At 42.3% G+C, this 21,431-nt stretch overlaps 1 protein-coding gene across 1 annotated transcript in view; it reads left to right on the top strand.

The window, feature by feature from the left end:
• LOC122787645 (nesprin-2-like) overlaps window positions 1-21,431 on the top strand; it is a 493,963-nt gene that overhangs the window by 462,013 nt on the left and 10,519 nt on the right. The window contains exon 12 of the mRNA XM_044054502.1: window positions 7,684-7,884. Within this exon, the coding sequence (XP_043910437.1) occupies window positions 7,684-7,884 (201 nt within the window). The remainder of the gene's footprint in view (window positions 1-7,683; window positions 7,885-21,431) is intronic.

Here is a 21,431-nt window from a genome sequence, read left to right as displayed (position 1 = left end):
AGGTTGTCAGGGGATAAAAACAGGTAGCCGGCGCCATTACATCCTTCTTTCTTGCCCAGGAGATCGAAGCAGAAGCAGCTCGCACAAGTGCCGGATGGCCGCTACCTGTGTTTTCGTTTCTGAATTGAATCATCCTGAAGTCTTCTAAAGCTAAGTACCCATTGGGGATCCTTTTTTCTTGCTCTAACCGATGTCAGAAAAAGTTAACAATTGTCTCGCCTGTGGAAAGCAAGTACCACACAGAGATTTCCATTCTTACTGCGTCATCTGTTTAGGCCCAGACCACGACATACCTCATTGTCGGTTTTGGGCTTTGCTCAACGCCCAAACTATTCATCCTTTCATACTTTCGCTCTCAATCTCCGTATTCTGAAATGGCTTTTGTAAGCCATCCGACTACCGATCTTCTGAAAAAAACGTAAGGATAAAGACAGACCGCACAGGTCCAAAACTGCCAACAATGCTTCCGTTAAGCTAGTCGCCAGGTCAAGGTTACCAGTACTCAGTGAGGTGCTTTTGCAGCCCCTTATGCCTGCTTCAGTGGATTCACAGGTCGCTACCGAGACCCGTTCGGAATCCGGTATGCCACAAGACTCTTCTTTGATTCTGGAACCTGTGGATGTCCCTACCTTGGATGAGTCCTGAGCCGCTGAGCAGGCACCTGTTTCTGAGGGAGTTCTTCGCAGTACTGATATTCCACACAAACCGATGACTTCTTTCGCGTCTTCAGTTCTGTCTAAAACTACCGAGTTTCTAAGACCAAGATTATGAGGTATGCCTAAAAAACCGACAACCCAAACTCAAGCACCTGGTTCCTTGCCACAACATCAAATGGTTAAAATGGCAGAAGACCTGATTTATGCTGTTTAGGGGAAGCCAGCCTTTCACTGCTAAGAGAAAAAAAGAGACCTGTCCCCAGCAGCTTTAACAGACCAGGAGTCCGATGACTCAGAGGTTTCTGAATATGAAGGCATTCCTTTATCTGCTTATGCGGATTCAGATGCAGAGGAATCCATTCCCTCTGCTTCTCCTCCAGAGGATTTTTCTTTTGGTGAAACCCTACTTACTTTGAGAGCATTTCCACTGGGAATGCCACGATTATCCTCAGCCCAAAAAGAGACTCAGAGAATTTTTAGATTTGCCACAACATAGACCTTTAGCAATACCCCCAGTTCTTGATGTTGTGGATGATGTCTTTATGGAATCCAGTCTAACTTCTGATACTTTACCCCCCTGCTCCTAGGAAACCAGACAGGTACAACAGGGTTCCTGACTCTCACAAATTTATTTTCAAAAATCCTACTGCTGACCCAGAAGACATCTCCCAGGGGCCTAAAGGTATAAAAGCAACTACAGCTAAGAATCCCACCCCTTCAGACAGGGATGCCAGAGCTTTAGACAGATGGGGTAAAAAAGTATACCCCTCTGTAACTCTCGCCATTAGGGCATTGAATTTCCAGTTTCACATGTTGAAGTACCAGCAATACATTATGGAACTTATTAAGCAAAAATTAGCTACCTTTACAGACTGGGCAGAAAATAAAGAATTACAAAAGCTTATGCATTCTGCAAGCTGAGTCAGCAGGCATACTTTGCAATGTGGCTTTGACACCGTAGAAGCATCTTGCAGGGCAGCAGTCACTGGTTCTGTACTGAGCAGGCATGCTTGGCTTAAGGAGCAGACCTTGCCAGACTATGTCAAATCAAAATTACTAGATGCTCCTTTGAACAAGGACAATCTGTTTGGCACCAAAGCAGAAGAGGTTCTTAAAAAGATAGAAGAAAAAGCTAACTCTATGCAGACAGTCAAAGATTTCTTGCAAGTACAGCCTCCTAGATTCAGTAGGCATTGCCCCTCGAAGCATTGGTCCTTTCCAGCCCCCTCAACGCCATCCTAAACTAGACCCAGGGGAAACAGACTCCCCAGACTACAGTCTCAGGGTATGCAGAGATCTAAGCAATGGAATGCCTCCACTTCAAAAACAGGGAGTGCTAAGCCACCCCCTTACAGAAAGAATTCACAATGACCTCTCAATTCCATTCCTCACCTCTTCCCAACTGCTCATGCCTCTAGGAGGAAAAGTTGCCCATCATGCAAAAAACTGGACTTCCGTCACCAAAGACTGATGGGTCTGCAACATTGTATCCCAGGGGTACAAATTTTACTTCCACTCACTGCCATCCCCAAAAGGGTTCCCAGACCTTCATCCAAACCAGTGGGCAGAGGCACAAAACCAATTTCAATCCCTGCTTTCCATAAGAGCAATTCAACCTGTTCCTGCAGAGCAGATAGGTTAAGGGTTCTATTCCAGACTTTTCCTGGTACCCAGAAAAGAGGGCACTTGGCGCACAGTCCTAGATCTTTCCATTCTAAACTCCCTCACGTGTGGAAAGCAAATACCACACTGAGATTTCCATTCTTACTGCGTCACCTGTTTAAGCCCAGACCATGACGTACCTCGCTGTCGGTTTCCTTCCTGGTGGTACCAAAATTCAAAATGCTCACCCTATGCTGGCCAAAGATGCCTGGTTAGTCACCTTAGACCTAAAAGAAGACTATCTGCACATCCCTATCAGGGGCTCATGCAGGAAATACCTACACTTCAGGGCAGGATCTATGCATTATCAGTTCTCTGCACTTCCCTTTGGCTTATCCACTGCTCCCAGAGTATTCACAAAATGCCTGGCTCCAGCCATTGCCTACTACAGACAGAGAAAAATTCAGATTTGCCCATACTTGAACGATTGCCTGATTCAGGCAGACAGGAAATACTGTTGCAGCACCTGACATTTGTAAAGAACCTTCTAACCCCGCTGGGGTACACTATCAACAAAAAGAAATCAAAACTAGTCCTCAGTCAAAAAATTGTATTTCTGGGAGCAAGCTTGGACATAGCATCCCAGATGGCATTCCTTACTCCAGAAAAACAAGCCTATCTGACAGGCTACTTCACTCAAATGACCACCAGTTCCCAGCTATCCGCAAGGAAAATCCTGCAGGCCCTAGGGTTCATGGCCTCTTGCATCTTACTAATTCCATATGCCAGACTGCATATGAGGAAAATTCAATGGTACTTAAAAAGTTTTTGGTGCCAACATTCTCAGGACCTGGAAACTGTCATTCCTATCATACCTTGTCTAAGGACAGAGGTTCTTTGGTGGGCAGCAGCATGCAGCCACAACAAGGGACATCCCTTTACTCAACCCCATGCCACCCAGACCCTAACCACACGTGTCAGACTACGCCTGGGTGGCACACCTGGACGACAAGTGCAGTCAGGGCCACTGGAACCCAAGTCAAACTCATCTGCACATCAACGAAAAAGAGATGCTAGCTGTTCAGCACACACTAACAGCTTTCAGATCCCTACTCACACCAGGACCCCTGCTAATAAAAACAAACAACACCACAGTTATGTGGTACATCAACAAGCAGGGGGGAACTCACTGTACAGGCTAGCCATGACCCTGTGGAACATGTCCTTGGACATGCAGGTCCATCTGCAAGCTCAATTCCTGCCAGGCAAACAAAACTCACTGGTAGATGACTTAAGCAGAAATCTCGTAGACCCACACGAGTGGCATTTAAAGCCCAGCACCTTCAGCCTTCTAATCTAGAAATGGGGGACCCCGGAGGTGGACCTCTTTGCCTCCCTCTGCAGTCACCAGCTCATCAAATTCTGCACCAGGACACCACACAGCAGGGCCTGGAAAGTAGATGCCCTATCCTTCAAGTGGGAAAACTTCTCAATCTATGCATTTCCCCCTCTGCCACTTCTCTTAAGAATATTACTCAAGATAAGACAGGACAGACCAAGGGCAGTCCTGACTGTCTCAGACTGGCCACGCCAGCACTGGTACCCACTACTGCACAGCCTGTCACTGGTGCCACCCTGGCACCTACCCCCAGAGCCCAATGCTCCTCACTCAGCGGGGGGGGGACAGATCTTACATCTGCAACTGCAACCCTGAATCTTGCCGCCTGGCTTATTCCTTGAATTCCCCCCCAAATGACCAGCCTAAGCAAGCAGGTGCTGGACGTCATTCTGGAAGCCAGAAGACCCAGTAAAAGGAAATCCTATGCTGATAAGTGGAAAAGGTATTGCTCCTGGATTCAGTCTAAAGGAGAGGACACAGCACTGCCCTCCTTACCTCTAATCCTGGATTACCTAGCAGATCTACTCCACAGAGGCCTTTCCTTCTCCTCCATTAAGATCCATGCCTCTGCCATCTCAGCTGATTACTACACTGGGCCACCTCTCTTCTCTCACGCTCTCATCAAACAGTTCCTGAGAGGGGCAAACAATTTAAGGCCACCAATGAGAGCACCCACCCCTGCTTGGGACCTTAAGTTTGCACTGGAAAAGCTCATGCTACCCCCTTTGAGCCTGCAGCATCAGCAGAGTTAAAATACCTCTCTTGGAAAACAGCCTCGCTTCTGGCCATCACTTCAGCTAGAAGAGTGTCTGAGCTACAAGCATTTATGGCTGTGGAACCCTTCATGCTGACAGGGTCTCCCTCAGGACTAATCCTTCTTTTATGCCTAAAGTGGTGTCCAGTAGTTCTCAACCAATCTATCCATTTTCCAACCTTCTTCCCTAATCCTCAAAATAAAGGGGAAAGGATCCTGCACTCCTTGGATGTGCACAGACAGCTCAGATTCTACCTGGATAGGACTAAGCCCTTCACGAAATCTGACCAGTTACTACTCAGTTTTGCACCAGGGGCAGAGGGCAAGGCCATTTCAAAACAGTTTCCAAGTGGATAGCACACTGTATCCATTTCTGCTACAAACACCATGGGAAACCAACCTCTCAGGGGGTCAGAACACATTCCACTAGGGCAACCTCTACCTCTACAGCATTCCTCAGGGGAGTCCCTACCAGGGACATTCTGGAAGCTGCTACCTGGAGTTCTGTACACACATTCACCAAGCATTTCCACCTGCCTATCTTTTCCAAATCCAGGGCCGGTTTTGTAACAGCAGTCCTGCAGGGCATCCTAGCCATCCCAAACTCTTCTTGACTTCCTCCACCCTTTTCTTCAGCTTTGGGAATCAACCCAAGTGTGATGACTGCAACAGTGAAACACAAAGGACATAGTACAGTTGTGTACACTTAAATGTAGATGTTCGAGTGTATTCACTGTTGCAGTCCTGGTTTCCCTCCCTCCAGCCCCCTTCTCTCTCTCTCCTCTCTGTGTATTTTACTCTCCCCTTACAGGGGTATTGGTATTGGTATTTACTTTTTATTGGTGGTGAGTTTCCCACCATAGCTTAGCTCCCTATTGGGGGGCTCCTGACATTTGGGGCAAGAAAAACTGATGTAATAACATCTGCTGTCTGTTTTTATACCCCTGACGACTTGACGTCAGTCATGGAGTGACAGCAACCAACGCAGAAATACTAAGTCTCTGGTGTTCGGGCTGACTGAGGGCTACCTGCAGGCAGATAAACCAAGTGTGATGACTGCAACAGTGAATACACTCTAACATCTACATTTATGGTAAGTGTACACAACTGTACTTTCTGGCTCTGGCACGTGATGCTCTGTGACTGTTGCCATCAGCAATCCATTGCAGATAGTTGTGCTGAGTCCCTGAGCCAAGAAAGAATTTCTATGAGTAGATGGCATTGAAAGTGGTAGCCTCTGCTTTTCTTAGCACTTGTTTCTGCTCTGCAGACTAAAAATAGTGCAGCTTGCTGTTTGGAGCCATAAGTAAATGTGAGAGAGACTGGTAAAAGAGGAAGGCAAGCTCCTCCTTCCATGTAGCATGTAAGATTGTTGGTCTGACATTCAATGAAACTTTTGGTTAACTCATTAGACATAATTCAATTGAGAATTTAAATAGTGCCTGAGTTTCATTGCGGATCTCTGCCATAGCCCTGTTTGCAGCAGGGCATCAATCCATGATTTCTGCTGGAAGTATCAGAAATCTGCCTTTGGGAAGCAGGTTAGTGAAAAAAGAATTGACTGGTGACCAGTTGGACGGCTTAGAGGCAGGATGTCCATATGTGCTTCTGGTGATCCAGGTTTAGGAATGAACTTAGGGAGGGTGATGGATAAAGCATGCCCTGTATGACCTCTGCTGGAGACCATGTACCTTGCAGGTTACCCATCATAGAATGGAAGTGATAGATGCCTAGCATGTGATGTACTGGTGCATGCAGCCTATGTACTGCTGTCATTGTACATTGCTCATCAGGATAGGGACTTTAGCCACCATTGGCACTATGATTGGTGCCCCATGCTTGTCCATCCTTTGCCTGATCGATTTCCTCCTCCCTGCACCATTATAAATTTCAGGTTTTTCATTTCCAACAGTTTTACATCCCAAAATTCTGTCTCACTGGGGTAAGTCAGATGCTGCAAACAGCTGAAGTGAAACATCTTTTTAAAGAGATGTTTGTTGGAGAAATCTTTATATGGAAGAACAAGAATGAGTTATACTACAGCACTACATAAACAAACAAGTTAATAATTTGGCCAGTGAAATATATTTTTTTATCTGTAATTACAGAATAAAGCACAATATCATACAATACTTGCAGTTGTCATTTGGCTTAATAGCTCCTTGTTTATAACAGCTGTCACTCACCAATGAATGAACAGGGTTGATGCATTTCACATCTAATAAGACTTTGGGTGGAATGGAGGTCTGAATGTTTTTGTTTTTTGTTTTGTTTTTTTGTCCCTATGCCTGCTGACTGTCAATCATCCCCTAACCAGACTTTGGCCCCATTCATTTCTCTGAGGTGGGGAGTCCTCAGAATTATGTAGATGAGAACCATCCAAACGGATCATAGTTCAGGTAACCTGAGGGTTGCTTGTGACCTTGTCAACATCCTGGTTGTGAGAACAATTGAAAGGCATAACTCTACTCCCTAACTGGGAGGACAGCTACCTGCATCACTAATGGGACCGTTTCTGATGAGAACATGCTTCTAAGGCTACTGATAAAGGTTGGCTTGGTGAGCTAAAAGCCTAGACCAGGATACCTATGCAGCACCTCCCAGTGTTTAGAGGGACTGTAACAGTATGCATGCTGCTCAGCCCCACCTTTTCCCACAGGATAGGCATGGCCATCCTCCCTTGACAGCTCCATCAAATAAGCCTTCTGCAGTACCACACCATAATGAACAGCAAAACAGTTAAAATATAGCAAAGAACAACGTAATAAAAAGAAAATAGCCAGCCAAGAGTAAATAAAAGTGTATCATTTTGCTCTTTGAAAATACTGTTTTTGGATATGTGCTCCTGTAGTGTCATACTGGAAGAAAAACAAGATCAGTTACAAGAGGACAGGGAGAGCGAGAGAGAGACCCCTAGAATGTTAAAAAAAATCTTGCCAGACTTCCTCTGTGTTGGGTATCTCCCATCACTGTCTATCTTAAAACCACCTGTTCATGCTTTTACCATCAGATAAATCAACTTCAGAGTGTCAGAACTGGTAACTATTAACTTAATTGAGATTCCTGCATAAATCAGAGACTATTAGACTTGAACTGTGAGAAGATTATATACTTGAGAATCACTTGTGAAAATGTTTCTGTATTAGCCATCAAAGAATCACTTACTGTTTCTTGTCTGGCCCTGATAACTCAAGTTATAACTTTTTTTTTTTTACATGAAAACTATAATCTGTTTTTCTTATCAATAATGGTATTTTTTACTCTGAATACAGACATCGGGACCATATGCTTCTGTTTCTCAGAGTCCAAGTACACTTCCAGATGACTTCTACAGTGTAGAACCAGTCAAGGTTGACCATGTTCATCTGGCTGCACCAAATGAAGCAGTATGTATGGTAGACAGTGCAGGACAACATACACATGGAGTGTCAGAAACCAGTGAGAGTCTGGAATTCTTGTCCAGACATAGGCAGGTAAGAAGTTGTTACTGTATTGTCTGTATTATCCCCAAATATTAAAAACACTTCTAATAAAGAGGGTGCAAGTAAGGTGGTGAGCCCATGAAATTTGTAGGTTTGTATCTCACTACCATTCTGCCAGCATTAAAGTTTGTTTTCACCTCTTTGTTGTCAGTAACCATATACGTGTCTACAGCTTATGTTGATTATTGTAATACAGTATTCTTGTGCATGTAATCTCTGTAACACTCCATGATGGTTATTGAAGTCATAGCTTAAATCTTTTACTCTAGGTCAGTGTCTTACAGGATGTGAATTTGTTAAGAGTAATTATGAATTTGTTGCATAATTAGAATGATTTCATATATGTCAGTATATTCATGACCGAAAGCATTTCAGCTAGGCCAACCCAGAATTTTCTACATAGAGTAAGAACATTGTCAACCACAAACATTTTTTTCTCTCCACCCTCTGAACCCTGAGTATGGGCTGTTTTATTTATGCAACTGATCTTTCTAGAAAGATTTTTTTTCCTGGTTTTGTCTGCTCACTGTGTATGTTTGCTTTTATAGTACTTTTGCACATGCCCAAAATCTCCCCAGATAATTGAAATGATTGTAAGGGAATTACAGGTAGCAACAGAAGCATGCATAGTGAACATGATAGATGGCTGTTAGGCTACATGTGACTGCAAGACATCCACTGAAGCTGCAGTGTAAAGAAACTTGTGTTTGCTGTTTCCACCACTGTATTTAATATATGCATGTAGTTGATCTGTTCTACTCTACACACTAACCATGACATTTTCATAGGGCAAAAGTCATTGCATAGATATATAGTTCTGTCAGTCCGTCCTTTTGTGAACCTTCATTAGTTGCTGTCCATTCCCAAAAATGGCTCATTAGATCTGCAAGCAGAACTCTTAATTGTTGTGCAGACCTTCCAACTCAAAACTGTTACCAAACACCACCTGTCAAATAGCCTACATGGAACTAGGCTTTATCTTTGCACTGCATTTAAGATTTTTTTTTTCTTCACAGTCAAACTGTTCCTATCTTGGAAACATTATATAAGACTTTGAGCATTTGGTCACTTTTTATCAAGAATATAAGCCTGAAAAGTTATCAGTAGCTTATCAGAAGTAATTTCACATACGCATAACACATTAGGAGGAACAAGTCCTATCTTTTATCTTCATTTTTTTAAAACCCAGTGTAACAGCATCTCTGCCTATGTTTGCAAGAGCCACAGTCGCTGTGACTTGTGCTAGAGATGCTTAGTGGTTGAATTGACTACTACAGTTCTCTTCTGCCACTCGTACTTGTGCGCCACATTCTAGTAATTTGCACAGAAGAGGCAGTGTTTGATGCTGATAAGAAAGCCTAGTGCTAGGATGCCCAAACCTACAAAAATGCCTGAGTGAGTTCCAGAAAGTGAAGCAGGACCATTGCTAACTTTTGCGTCTTCTGCCTTGGACTTTTCACATGATTTTATAACTGCCAAAACTTAAGACCTTTTCTGTTACTTACTTAATTGCAGAGTTAAAATCCAAAACTGGGCAGAGGGAAAATTATAATCTGAAGGAACATTTGGAGGGCCATCAGTCTAAAGACAAGCATCATGTGAGCACAAGCTAAAAAAAAGTCTGAAATCCTGGCCCAATGCATCAAGCCTGATTTATTTATTTATTTATTTTTATTTTACATTTGTTTACTGGGAAAGTCCAACTTGGAATGAAGCCAATTTTCAACAGAAGGCCCACAGAGAAATGCTCCAGACACATCTTTGTAATATGGGAGGAAACCAGAGCCCCTGGAGGAAACCCACATGAATGCAGAGAGGACATGCAGACTCGACACAGAAGGCACCACAGCCAAGAATTGAACCTGAGAACCTCTTGCTGTGAGGCAACAATGCAACCGCATTAATTTTTTTTTTTTTTTTAACAGCATTAGGTTGACTTCTGAGTTTGTGCCTTCTTACTACATGAGATATACTCTATAAAGGTTCCATCCCAGCCCTAGCTTTTGGGAACAGATTCTGAGTTAAAGTGGTAACAGAGTTTGACTTGCTCTTCATCCAAGAAGATTTCAGTACCAATGGTTAGAAGTCTGAGATTCTTCAGACCATATTTGAGTTATTGGTTTATGTTTGGATTTAGAGTTGAGAAAAAAATCTAAGGCCTGTCTAGCTACCCTGGTTGTGCCTGCATTTACTTGCATGGCAGAGGGTAACTGGCCACATGTATGGCAGTAACTTGGAATAGGTGGCTAGAGAACCCTGATGACCAGGGCTAAACAGCATCTACACACAGTCAAATTTCATTTCTTGTACAGGTCATTCACATACTGAGCTTGCTGTCACAGATCACATTTTGTTAATCTTCATACTTAGAACACATATGGTGAGAGTGTGTGTGCGTGAGTGTGTGGTGCGAATGAATTACCGCTGCAGGGCTAGCCACCCGGCATTGTAAACCTTGACTCAAGATGATTGTCACTGCAGAACAGGCACGCTGACCCCATGTGCAAAATGGGAAAAGGAGTTGAGGATGGATGGATGGATCCTCAGAACACACCTATCCTGCCAAATATCCTTTATTTAATTATGCTGAGGAGTCTAAGGCTAATTCATCTTTTTTTTTTTTTCCTTGCAAAGATCCCTGCTGTGACAAGTTCCCCTGGATGTTGAAAAATATTTGTTCTCAGTACTTCATGTTAAATATCTTTTTAGAGTAAAGGAACATGGGGATGTTAGCCACTACTCCCTTAGGACTTTTTTCTGAAAGATACCACGCAAACACATTTGTAGAAAGACAGATTATCTCACTTGAGCAGTCTAATCATACATCATTAAATCATTTTTCACATTATTTCTGTGATTTTAGTTTAGCTTGAGAAGATTTGTGTTTGGCCTGTCTTTTCCAGCAAGGAATAATGTTGCGTGTTTTTTGGTCAGGTTTTGGAATAGGACCAACATTTCAACTACCCTGACAGTCCAATTCCTTAAGTCATCAACACCCAGCAGCAGTCATTTTGTGAGGTGGAACATTCCTAATTGTTTGCAGGCTGGAGAGCAGTTGCCTAGAGGTCAGGGTAGCAGTTTTTTAACAAAGATTATAACGGCCCCAGTATTTATTTTGTGTTGTGTGTTCAAATCTCTCATTGTTTTAGGAGGAAATTTAGCCTAGGCTAGACAGTCAGAATTCTGCAGTTTTTTAGGAGATGGTTTCTGCCCACAATGTGTATCATTAGACTGTTTTGCTGATTTAATCAATGGGAGTTAAATAGCTAAAGTGAAATTCATTTTCAAGCGGATAACTGATAGATAAATCTTTATATGAGGAACAGGGATGATTTATGTTGCAGTGTTACATAAACTGGTAAATCCTCCTATTTTTAGCCAGTGTTGTGCTACTTTTACTTATTTAACTACAAAATTAATCACAGTAATAAAACAAATGGCAGATATTTTTGCCCTACCCTGTATTAACCCATTTTGCCCTGCCCTGTATTAACCCTTTGAAATGACAAGTTTCAGTCTGTCAGGACAGAGCAAATCTGACTTTCATAGCCTGCAAATGAGATGGGAAGAAGGGTATGGAGTTTTTACTGCAGTGTATGGCTTCAATTATGAAGTGGGGACTGCGGTGGTGGTGCTGCAGTAGTGTTGTCGCCTCACAGTAGAGACGTCCTGTTCGATTCTCAACTAGAGCGTCTTCTGCGTGGAGACATGCATGAATGGGCGTACCTTCGTTGAAGGTTGTGTGTCAGGGTTGGCAACTCGGCACGTAAAAATCTACTGCCAATCATTAGCGGACCGGAGTTCCGCTGTGGCGACCCCTAACCGGGAAAAGCCGAAAGATGCAACAACCTTCTAGATGCAGACACTTAAAAAAGAACAAAGGCACAGAGATTATAGGATGTGAGGTTACATACCTTCAATTCACAGATGGCAGAAAAACTGAGGAGAGTGGCCTTGCTGTAAAAATGCTGACAGTATCAGAAGGGGAGACAGAAAAAATATGCAGTTAAAAATAACTTCCCTCTAAAGTAATAAAGTAAAATGAGGAGGTACGGACTAATTCATAAAGTTACAAATTCATGATGACTGTCTGTATCTTGCATCGCATGGCCTTCTAATCAAACTCTGGTCATTTGGGTCATAGCTATGGCTCCAGGGTTGACTAGTTTAGTGGTCTGGAGAAGTGTGAGTTAAAGCTAAAATAGCAAAGTCTTCAATCTCCTGGCTCAGAAATTCAGCAGAGTTCAGTTAGAGGCAAAAAATAGTCTGTACCAGAATCACAACATTAATTCTTTAGACTTCTTTTTCACTAAGAAAGAAAACAGTTAACATGGCAGATTTTGAATCTCCAAACCCTGCACACTGTAGAGTGTTTGTTGTACTGACACAGCAAATATAAAAGCCTTGTATTTATTGTAAAAATATCAAAGATAAAACACGTAAGCGCTTTCGTTTAACCAGTGTAAACTTAATCAGACAATGACATAATGTTAAGCAAGCACTTAAATAATGCACAACTCATTCTGATTGGATAAAACCACAAGAAAAATTAACCCCTCAGTTTCCATAATAAACTCCAAATGTTTAAAAACATGTAAGAAATGCAACAAATACATTGTGTAAATAACACTAATGCTTCAAAGTAAAACATCAGCATCAAACATTCATTATTGTTATTATGGGCTCTGAAGAATTACCCTAAATACCAGAGAACAATAAATTCTATATTTTATATAAGGCTTCTTCCACTATTTTGTTTCTTTCAAGAGCTTTCAGTTTTAGCATTGGGGTGATTGAGGTTCTTTCTTTAATGCCTGGCCACCTATCAGCATGTAATGAAATCTGCCATTTAAGTTCTTTTAATTCTAAATACAGCCCCATGGTTTTTTATCATTTACAGAAGCACATAATAACAATAATGAATGCTTGATGCTGATGTTTTACTTTGAAGCATTAGTGCTATTTACAAAATGTATTTGTTGTATTTTTCTTGTAATTTTTTGTTGTGGTTTTATCCAATCAGAATGAGTTGTGCATTACTTAAGTGCTTGCTTAACATTATATCATTGTCTGATGAAGTTTACACTGGTTAAACGAAAGCGCTTGCATGTTTTATCTTTGATATTTTTACAATAAATACAAGGCTTTTATATTTGCTGAACTCTTGTGCTTCCTGTTTGCTGACAGGACCTTAGGCTGCCGTTTTTTGCTTTATTTCGTTTGTTGGATTAGCTTGTCATTCATTACTGGATGTTCTTCATGTTTCACTGTTGCAGCCATTACATTTGGGTAATCTGCTGGCAGGTTACCCTCAGTCGGCCTGATTAACAAAGTCTTGGGTCCTGCGTCGGTTGCTGTCCCTTCTTCTATGACGTCAGGTCGTCAGGGGTATAAAACATGCAGCCGACGCCATTTTCATCAGTCTTTCTTGCCACGTGGTGCCCGAAGCAGAAGCAGTTCGCAAGTGCCCGTCGGCCGACTCCTGAAATTTTCGTTTTCGAGTTTCAGAACCGAAGTCTTCAACCTAAAGCTAAGTACCCCGTTGGGAAAACTTTTTCTTGCTCCTTACCGATGTCAGTAAAAGTTAATAATTGTATTACTTGTGGGAAGCAAATACCTCATAAGGATTTTCATTTGTACTGTATTCCTTGCCTAGGCCCTGACCACAATGTGCTTTGCTGTCGGTTTTGTGCTAAATGTAATCAACGCACTGTTAAATGTCGGTATATTTTTGCATCTAAATATTTTGGCTCAAGATTTAACTATCCAGAAATGTCGTCGGTTAGCAATCTGACTACCGGAATACACAAAAAATGCAAAGAAAAAGACAGAGACAGGCCTTCGAGGTCCAAAACCGATAACAAAGCTTCTCCTAAGCCAGTCGCCGGTTCACCGGTACTCAGTGAGGTGCTTTTGCAGCCCCTGATACCTGCTACTTTTGATTTGCAAGCCTCTACTGAGACCCATTCGGAGTCCGGTATGCCACGAGATACTTTAAGTATTGAACCCGCGGATGTCTCTACCTTAGATGGGTCTGGAGCCGCTGAGCAGGCACCGGCTTCTGAGGGTGTTTTCAGGCCTAAAGATTTGTATATTAAACTGACGCCATCTTCAAAACCTAGGCCAAAATCAACTTCTATGTCTAAAAAACCAACACTAAGGCCATGTGCACAGGCCCCTATGCCCAAAATTGCTGAGGATTTAATCACCTTGATCAGGGGTTCCCATCTCCCTCCTGCTAAGAGGACTAGACAAGGCACTGCTGTGAATCATCAGGTCAGGTTTCTATTTCTTCTGATTCCTAATCTGATCAGGAATTATCTATCCCACCTGTGAGGACTCTGATGCAGAAGAATCCATCCCTTCTGTTTCTGCTCCTGAGGATTTTTCTTTTGGAGAAACTTTGCATACCTTAAGGGAACACTTTCACTGGGAGAGTCAGGATTTCTCAGAATCTAAAAAGAGGCTTAGGGATTTCCTTCTTCTTCCTCAGCATAGGCCTTTGTGTATACCTCCTGTTTTAGACATTGTTGATGATGTTTTCTCAGAATCCAGCATGGCTCCTGATTCCCTGCCTCCAGCTCCTAGTAAGCCAGACAGATATTACAGGGTTCCTGACTCCCACAAATTCCTTTTTAAAAACCCTACTGCTGACCCTGAAACCATTTCTCAGGGTCCCAGGGGCGTTAAGGCCTCTACTGCTAAAAATCCTACCCCTTCTGATAGAGACTCCAGGGCACTGGATAGATGGGGTAAGAAGGTTCACACGTCTGCAGCCTTGGCAATCAGGGCTTTAAACTGTCAATTTCATATGCTTAAATATCAGCAGCATGTCATGGGCTTACTTAAACAGAAAATGATGTTGATTTCTGACTGTGTGGAAAATAAAAGAGTTGCAGGATTTATAGCATTCTGCTGAACAAGTTGGAAAGCATACTTTGCAATGTGGTTTTGATTCCTTGGAGGCCTCTTGCTGGATCTGTGATAAGAAGGCATGCTTGGCTCAAGGTGCAAAATCTGCCTGATCATGTTAAAGCAAAATTGTTGGATGCTCCTTTACAACAGGACAGTCCATTTGGTAATAAGGCAGAAGACGTTTTGAAAAAGATGGAAGATAAAGCTAAATCTATGCAAACTGTAAAAGATTTCCTACAAGTGCAGCCACCCAGGTTCAGTAGGTCCTGGCCTACTAATAATTGGTCCTTTCCAGTACCCACCAGAGCCGCTCAGGTCAAACCCAGACACTCCAAAGGCTCCAGGTTTCAGTCACAAGGAACTTACAGAACAAAACAATGGGGTGCCTCCACTTCCAAATCTGGAAGTAACAAGGAAGCTCCCTATGGTAAACGGTCTCAATGACTTTCCTCTGCCATCACCAAGCACTTATCTTTTGGCAGCCCCTTTGGGAGGAAAACTGGCACTTCATGCACACAATTGGCATCTAATTACCCAGGACAAGTGGGTTTTAAATATAGTATCCCAGGGATACAGATTTCATTTCCACACTTTGCTAATCCCAAACAGATGGCCAGATCTGCCTCCAAATCAGTAGACAGAGGCCCAGAAACAAATTATGTCCCTCATGAATATAGGGGCCATTCAACCAGTACCAGAATAGGAAAAAGGACAAGGTTTTTATTCAAGACTTTTCCTGGTACCCAGAAAAGACAAATCATGGAATCCATTCTAAATAAATTTCTGGACATTCCAAAATTCAAGATGCTGACTCTACAACAGTTACTGCCTATGCTAGGCAAAGATGCCTGGTTGGTAACTCTAGACTTAAAAGAGGCTTACCTGCATATCCTAATCAGGGAATCTTGCAGAAGATACCTCCACTTCAAAGCAGGCTGTTTGCATTACCAGTTCTCTGCACTGCTCTTTGGCTTATCTACTGTACCCAGGGTCTTCACAAAGTGCCTGGCACCAGTAATTGCATTTTGCAGACAAATAAACATTCAAATTTATCCTTACCTGGACGATTGTCTAATTCAGGCAGAAAACAAGGACACACTTCTACAGCATCTGGTGTTTGTAAAGAGGCTTCTAACATGTCTAGGGACTAGGGAACACCATAAACAAAAAGAAATCACAACTGGTACCCCCTCAAATAATTACATTCCTGGGTGCAAGCTTGAATACAACTGCCCAGATGACTTACCTAATGCCAGAAAAACAAATTCAATTGATGACTTTCTTCAAACAAGTGGCCACAAAAACCCAGCTATCTGCAAGACAAATTCTGCAGGCCTTGGGGTTCATGGCTTCCTGCATTCTACTAATTCCATATGCAAGACTGCATATGAGGAAACTTCAATGGTACCTAAAAAGCTTATGGAGTCAACATTGTCACAGCTTGGAAACAGTGATTCCTATCATTCCTTGCCTGCAGCAAGAGTTCCCATGGTGGGCAGAGGCCTGTCACCAAAACAAGGGACTGTCATTTATTCCACCCCCTGCCACCCAAACCCTGACTACAGATGCATCAGATTATGCTTGGGGGCCGCATCTGGCAGGGAGATGCATTTAGGGCGAATGGAGCCCAAATCAAATGCACTTACATATCAACCAGAAAGAGATGCTAGCTGTACAGAATGCTCTGACAGCCTTCAAGGACTATCTTCATCCAGGACAACTACTGATAAAGACAGACAACACCACAGTAATGTGGTACATAAACAAGCAGGGGGGTACCCATTCCTACCCCCTTTGCAGACTACCAATGGCTTTGTGGAACACGGCCTTGACTTACCAAATACATCTACAAGCTCAATTCCTGCCAGGAAAGCAAAATACTTTGGCAGATGAACTAAGCAGAAATCTTATGGACCCACATGAATGGAAACTGGATCCACAAATCTTCAGCATGTTGACACACAAATGGGGAGCCCAGACACAGATCTTTTTGCCTCACCCCAAAACTATCAGTTGGACAAATTCTACACAAGAATTTATCACAAAAAAGCTTGGAAATTGGATGCTCTATCCATCAGTTGAAAAACCCTATCAGTCTATGCCTTTCCCCCCCTCTGCCTCTGCTCTCCAAGGTCTTACTAAAAGTCAGACAGGAAAAACCCAAAATGATTCTGATTGCTCCAGACTGGCATTGCCAACACTGGTCCCCGCTCCTATGCAATATGTCACACCTTTCTCCGTGGTACCTGCCTCAGACACCTTATCTACTGTCTCAGCAGAACTATCAAATTCTGCACACTCAGCTCCAAACTCTGAATCTTGCAGCATGGCTAATAAACTCATTTCACCAGTTACATCTCTCAGCAAACCTGTGATGGATGTCATTTTGGAGGCTATAAGGCCTAGTACTAGAAAATCTTATGCTGATAAATGGAAAAGATTCTGTACCTGGAACCAAGCACAAAGAGTAAACACAGCAATGCCCAATATTCCTCAGATTCTGCAATACTTAACTGAGATGCTTCACAAGGGCCTATCCTTTTCATCCATAAAAATCCATGCCATTGCCATTTCAGCTCATTACAACTCAGAGCCTCCACTCTTTTCTCATCCCATGCTAAAGCAGTATCTCAGAGGGGCCAAAAATTTGAGACCTCCCAGAAGAGCACAAACTCCTGCATGGGACCTCAATTTTGTGTTGGAAAAACTCACCCTACCTCCTTTTGAACCAGCTGCTACTGCAGACATAAAATTTCTCTCTTGGAAGACAGATTTGCTTTTAGCAGTCATTTCAGCTAGAAGGATTTCAGAACTACAGGCTGTCATGGCAGTGGAGCCTTTTATCATCTTTTACCCGAACAGGGTGGCTCTCAGGACCAATCCATCCTTTATGCCTAAAGTGGTATCTAGTGTGGCTCTTAATCAGACCATTCATCTGCCAACCTTTTTCCCAAATCCACAGAACAAGGGAGAGCGGATTCTGCATTCACTGGATGTACACAGACAACTAAGATTCTACTTAAACAGGACAAAATCTCTAAGAAAATCTGAGCAATTACTGGTGGCATTTGCTGCAGGGGCAGACGGAAAGGCTATTTCAAAGCAGACTATTTCAAAATGGATAAGCCATTGTATTCGTTTCTGCTACATGCACCATGGTAAACCTGTCCCCAAGGGGATCAGACCCCATTCCACCAGGGCTGCATCTACTTCTGCAGCCTTTCGCAGAGGGGTTCCTACCAGAGACATTCTAGAAGCTGCTACCTGGAGTTCAGTTCATACATTCACCAAACATTATCATTTACCTCTCTTTTCTAAATCCAGAGCAGACTTTGCCACTGTTGTCCTGCAGGGCCTTATAGCTGCTCCTAATGCTGTATAATTCCATCCTCCCAACCATAGCTTTGGGATTCTACCCAAATGTAATGACTGCAACAGTGAAACACGAAGAACATAGTACAGTTGTGTACACTTACCATAAATGTAGATGTTCGAGTGTATTCACTGTTGCAGTCCTGGTTACCCACCCGCCAGCCCTCTGTTTCTCTCTTACTATACCTCTTCCTTCTTTTACTATGCTCAAAAGCCTTTTTGGTGTATTTGCTTTTATTTGGAGGTATATTTTTTGTGTTCTAAATTACATGCATATATATATTTTTTTTTTGCACCCCATTTGGGGGGCACCTGACATGTGGGGCAAGAAAAACTGATGAAAATGGTGTCGGCTACATGTTTTATACCCCTGATGACCTAACGTCATGGAAGAAGGGACAGCAACTGATGCAGGACCCAAGACTTTTTTAATCAGGCCGACTGAGGGCAACCTGCCAGCAGATTACCCAAATGTAATGACTGCAACAGTGAATACACTCGAATATCTACATTTATGGTAAGTGTACACAACTGTACCTTTCTACTATGGTTACTGGCAGTGATTCGGATACCTCCCAACCAACATCTGTTAATGCCCAGGATGAAAGAGATACGAATATTGGGTACCTAACTGCATTGGTCATGTAGTTAACGCAAAGGATTGACAATTTATATCAACATATGGGCATTTCCAATAACAACAACACCAATGAGGCTCTTAATGTACATAAGGAAGCCAGCAAACTGTTTACAGATTTCAACCTCACCCCTCAGTGCCTTGCTTTTCGTCAACGTACGGACTTAGCTTCTAGGCAAGGAGATGATGTGCAGCTGCACAACCCAGAAATGAGTGAGCTTGGGAGCACGAGCTCACATAATGCAGCTGCTACTAATGGACAAGTATATGGGATTAGAAAAGACATTCCGCAGCTCAAAGACTGGCTACGATCTGAACTTATCTTCAATGGCGAATCTATACATAACGCTTCTACAATTGAGGGTAAGCTTTTGTGCTGCAAGAAACTACAGCTAGAAAATGCCTACCTCAGAGAGTGCATAAGGCTAAAAGTTATTCCTAAGGGCCTGAGGGTTTAGCACTTTCCAACTGGACTCACTTATAACTCCGCTCTCCACCTCAAATTATTACAGCTGTTCGATAAATGTGGACTTCAGCTATTAGAGTTATTAGTTAAACACAACACTAGTGACATTGATGTTCTATTTAAAGAGCTGACTGTTTTAGATAAATCTATCCGAGATGATATTGAGTACAATTTAATGAAATACGAGCATCTCAGGATATATAATAGCATTGATCAACATATTAATAAGTTAAAAGCTGGTAAGTTGAATAAGACTGATATAGATGTGAATGATTATCCAAACGGCTCAGCTTATCTGAAGCCTCCAGGTATATATAAAAAATCTAGAAATATTGCTGCTGACAATAGAAGTTCTTCACTTGATCCTGTTAATAATTTTGAAAGTGAGGGAGATGTGGCTGAAAGAATAGATTACTTGACCCTCAATTATGATAGAGTACCCTGAATTAAGGAGGAGTGAAAGAATTAGGAACGAGATTAATTATAGTAACAGGCAACAACCTCAGGTGGGGTTGCAAGCCATGGGGTTTCAAGGGGCACGACCCAAGAAAAGAAATTGGAGGACATGAGTGTGTTACAGGATGGCATTTTATGCATTGACACTGTTGGTGAATTTGTTAACCAGGAGCAGTTTGAAACTGGTTCAGTTTTGGAAAATAGTATTAATTGCACGTGTACAGTTGTGTTGAATCAACAAAAAGATTTCGCTATTTATAACTATTCAAGATTGTTTATTAATGAGACAATGGCTGATTTGCTTTTGAAAGAAATGGCATTTACAGAAGGTTCAATGTTACTGATACTATTATAGACTTAAAAATGTATTTGAGAAAGCTGAATTTAACATTACTGTATGAGATTGAGGTACAGCATGACCACCACAATGTTTTCAGGATTAGTTCTATTTATAATCTCCCCTTGCACCTTACGCTTGCAATGTATGAGAAATTATGCAAGTTAGATCTTTATAACTTACACAGGCATAGAAATAAGATAGGTCAAGGTTCAACGAATGTTAATTTAGAAGAACGGAACAGTTTAAAATCATTACAAAAGCAGGATGTAAGGGTTATGAAACCAGACAAAGGGGGTGGGGTGGTTGTCATGGATATGTCTATGTATACTATACAGTAAACTATAGTAGAAGCCAGCCAAAATCGCCACCATCTGAAAAATATCCTATGTAACCCCACTTTACAAAGGAGGTAGCTCTACTGAACTATCTAATAGGTCAATAGCTGTATTATCTCAACTTGCAAAGATTATGGAAAAATGTATTCATAGAGAACTGCTGCACCACTAATTCAGAATAACCTTATGGCAGACTCCGAGCACAGCTTCTGACCTCACCACAGCACTACTTCAGCCCTCCCAGCCTTCTCCAACACCATAAACCATACTCACAACAGTAATAACACATCCTCTGCCCTCTTCTTGGATCTCACCAAGGCATTTGATATGGTTTATCACCAACTTCTAATCCACACCCTGAAAACATTTAGTCTAGATACTAAAGCCCTTCAATGGTTCCAATCTTATCTGAGTGGCAGACAGCAGGCTGTCCTTTGGCAAAACAAACTTTCTAACCTCCTACCCAACTCCCTTGGTGTACCCCATGGTTCTGTACTAGGGCCCCTTCTGTTCTCCATTTTCATCATTGACCTTTATACTGTTATCCCAAAAGTCAGCTGTATCATATTCCCTGATGACTCCACCCTGCTCAAACACATCTCCAACAGAACTATGGTCAGCTACCCAGACCACATTCAGCACAATAGAAAACTGGCTTTCTGGTCGTCGCCTGATCCTAAATCCCAAAAAAAAACAAAAATGTTGCTTTTCTCACCAACACATAGGTCTACTGCATTCACCTTTACCATAAAATCCAATAATGGCACAATAATCTCCCCAGACTCCTCTACAAAACTACTAGGTGTTATCATAGATAATCTTAAATTCAATCTGCATGTTAGTCAGTCCATCAAAACCATCAGGAAAAAAATAGGGTCACTTTACAGGATAAAAGTCTTCTTAACCTCACCTGCTAGAATTGCCATAGCTCACTCTCACCTACTTTCAACTCTTCTGTACACATCCCCTTTACTCTCTAATTTAAACAAGTCTGTCCTTAACAAACTCTCTGTCTGC

The sequence above is a fragment of the Protopterus annectens genome, chromosome 1.part0, assembly GCF_019279795.1.
Source record: "Protopterus annectens isolate FY-2018-M chromosome 1.part0, PAN1.0, whole genome shotgun sequence".
In the NCBI taxonomy this organism is placed as follows: Eukaryota; Metazoa; Chordata; order Ceratodontiformes; family Protopteridae; genus Protopterus; species Protopterus annectens.
This window is presented reverse-complemented; position numbering and strand designations above follow the sequence as displayed.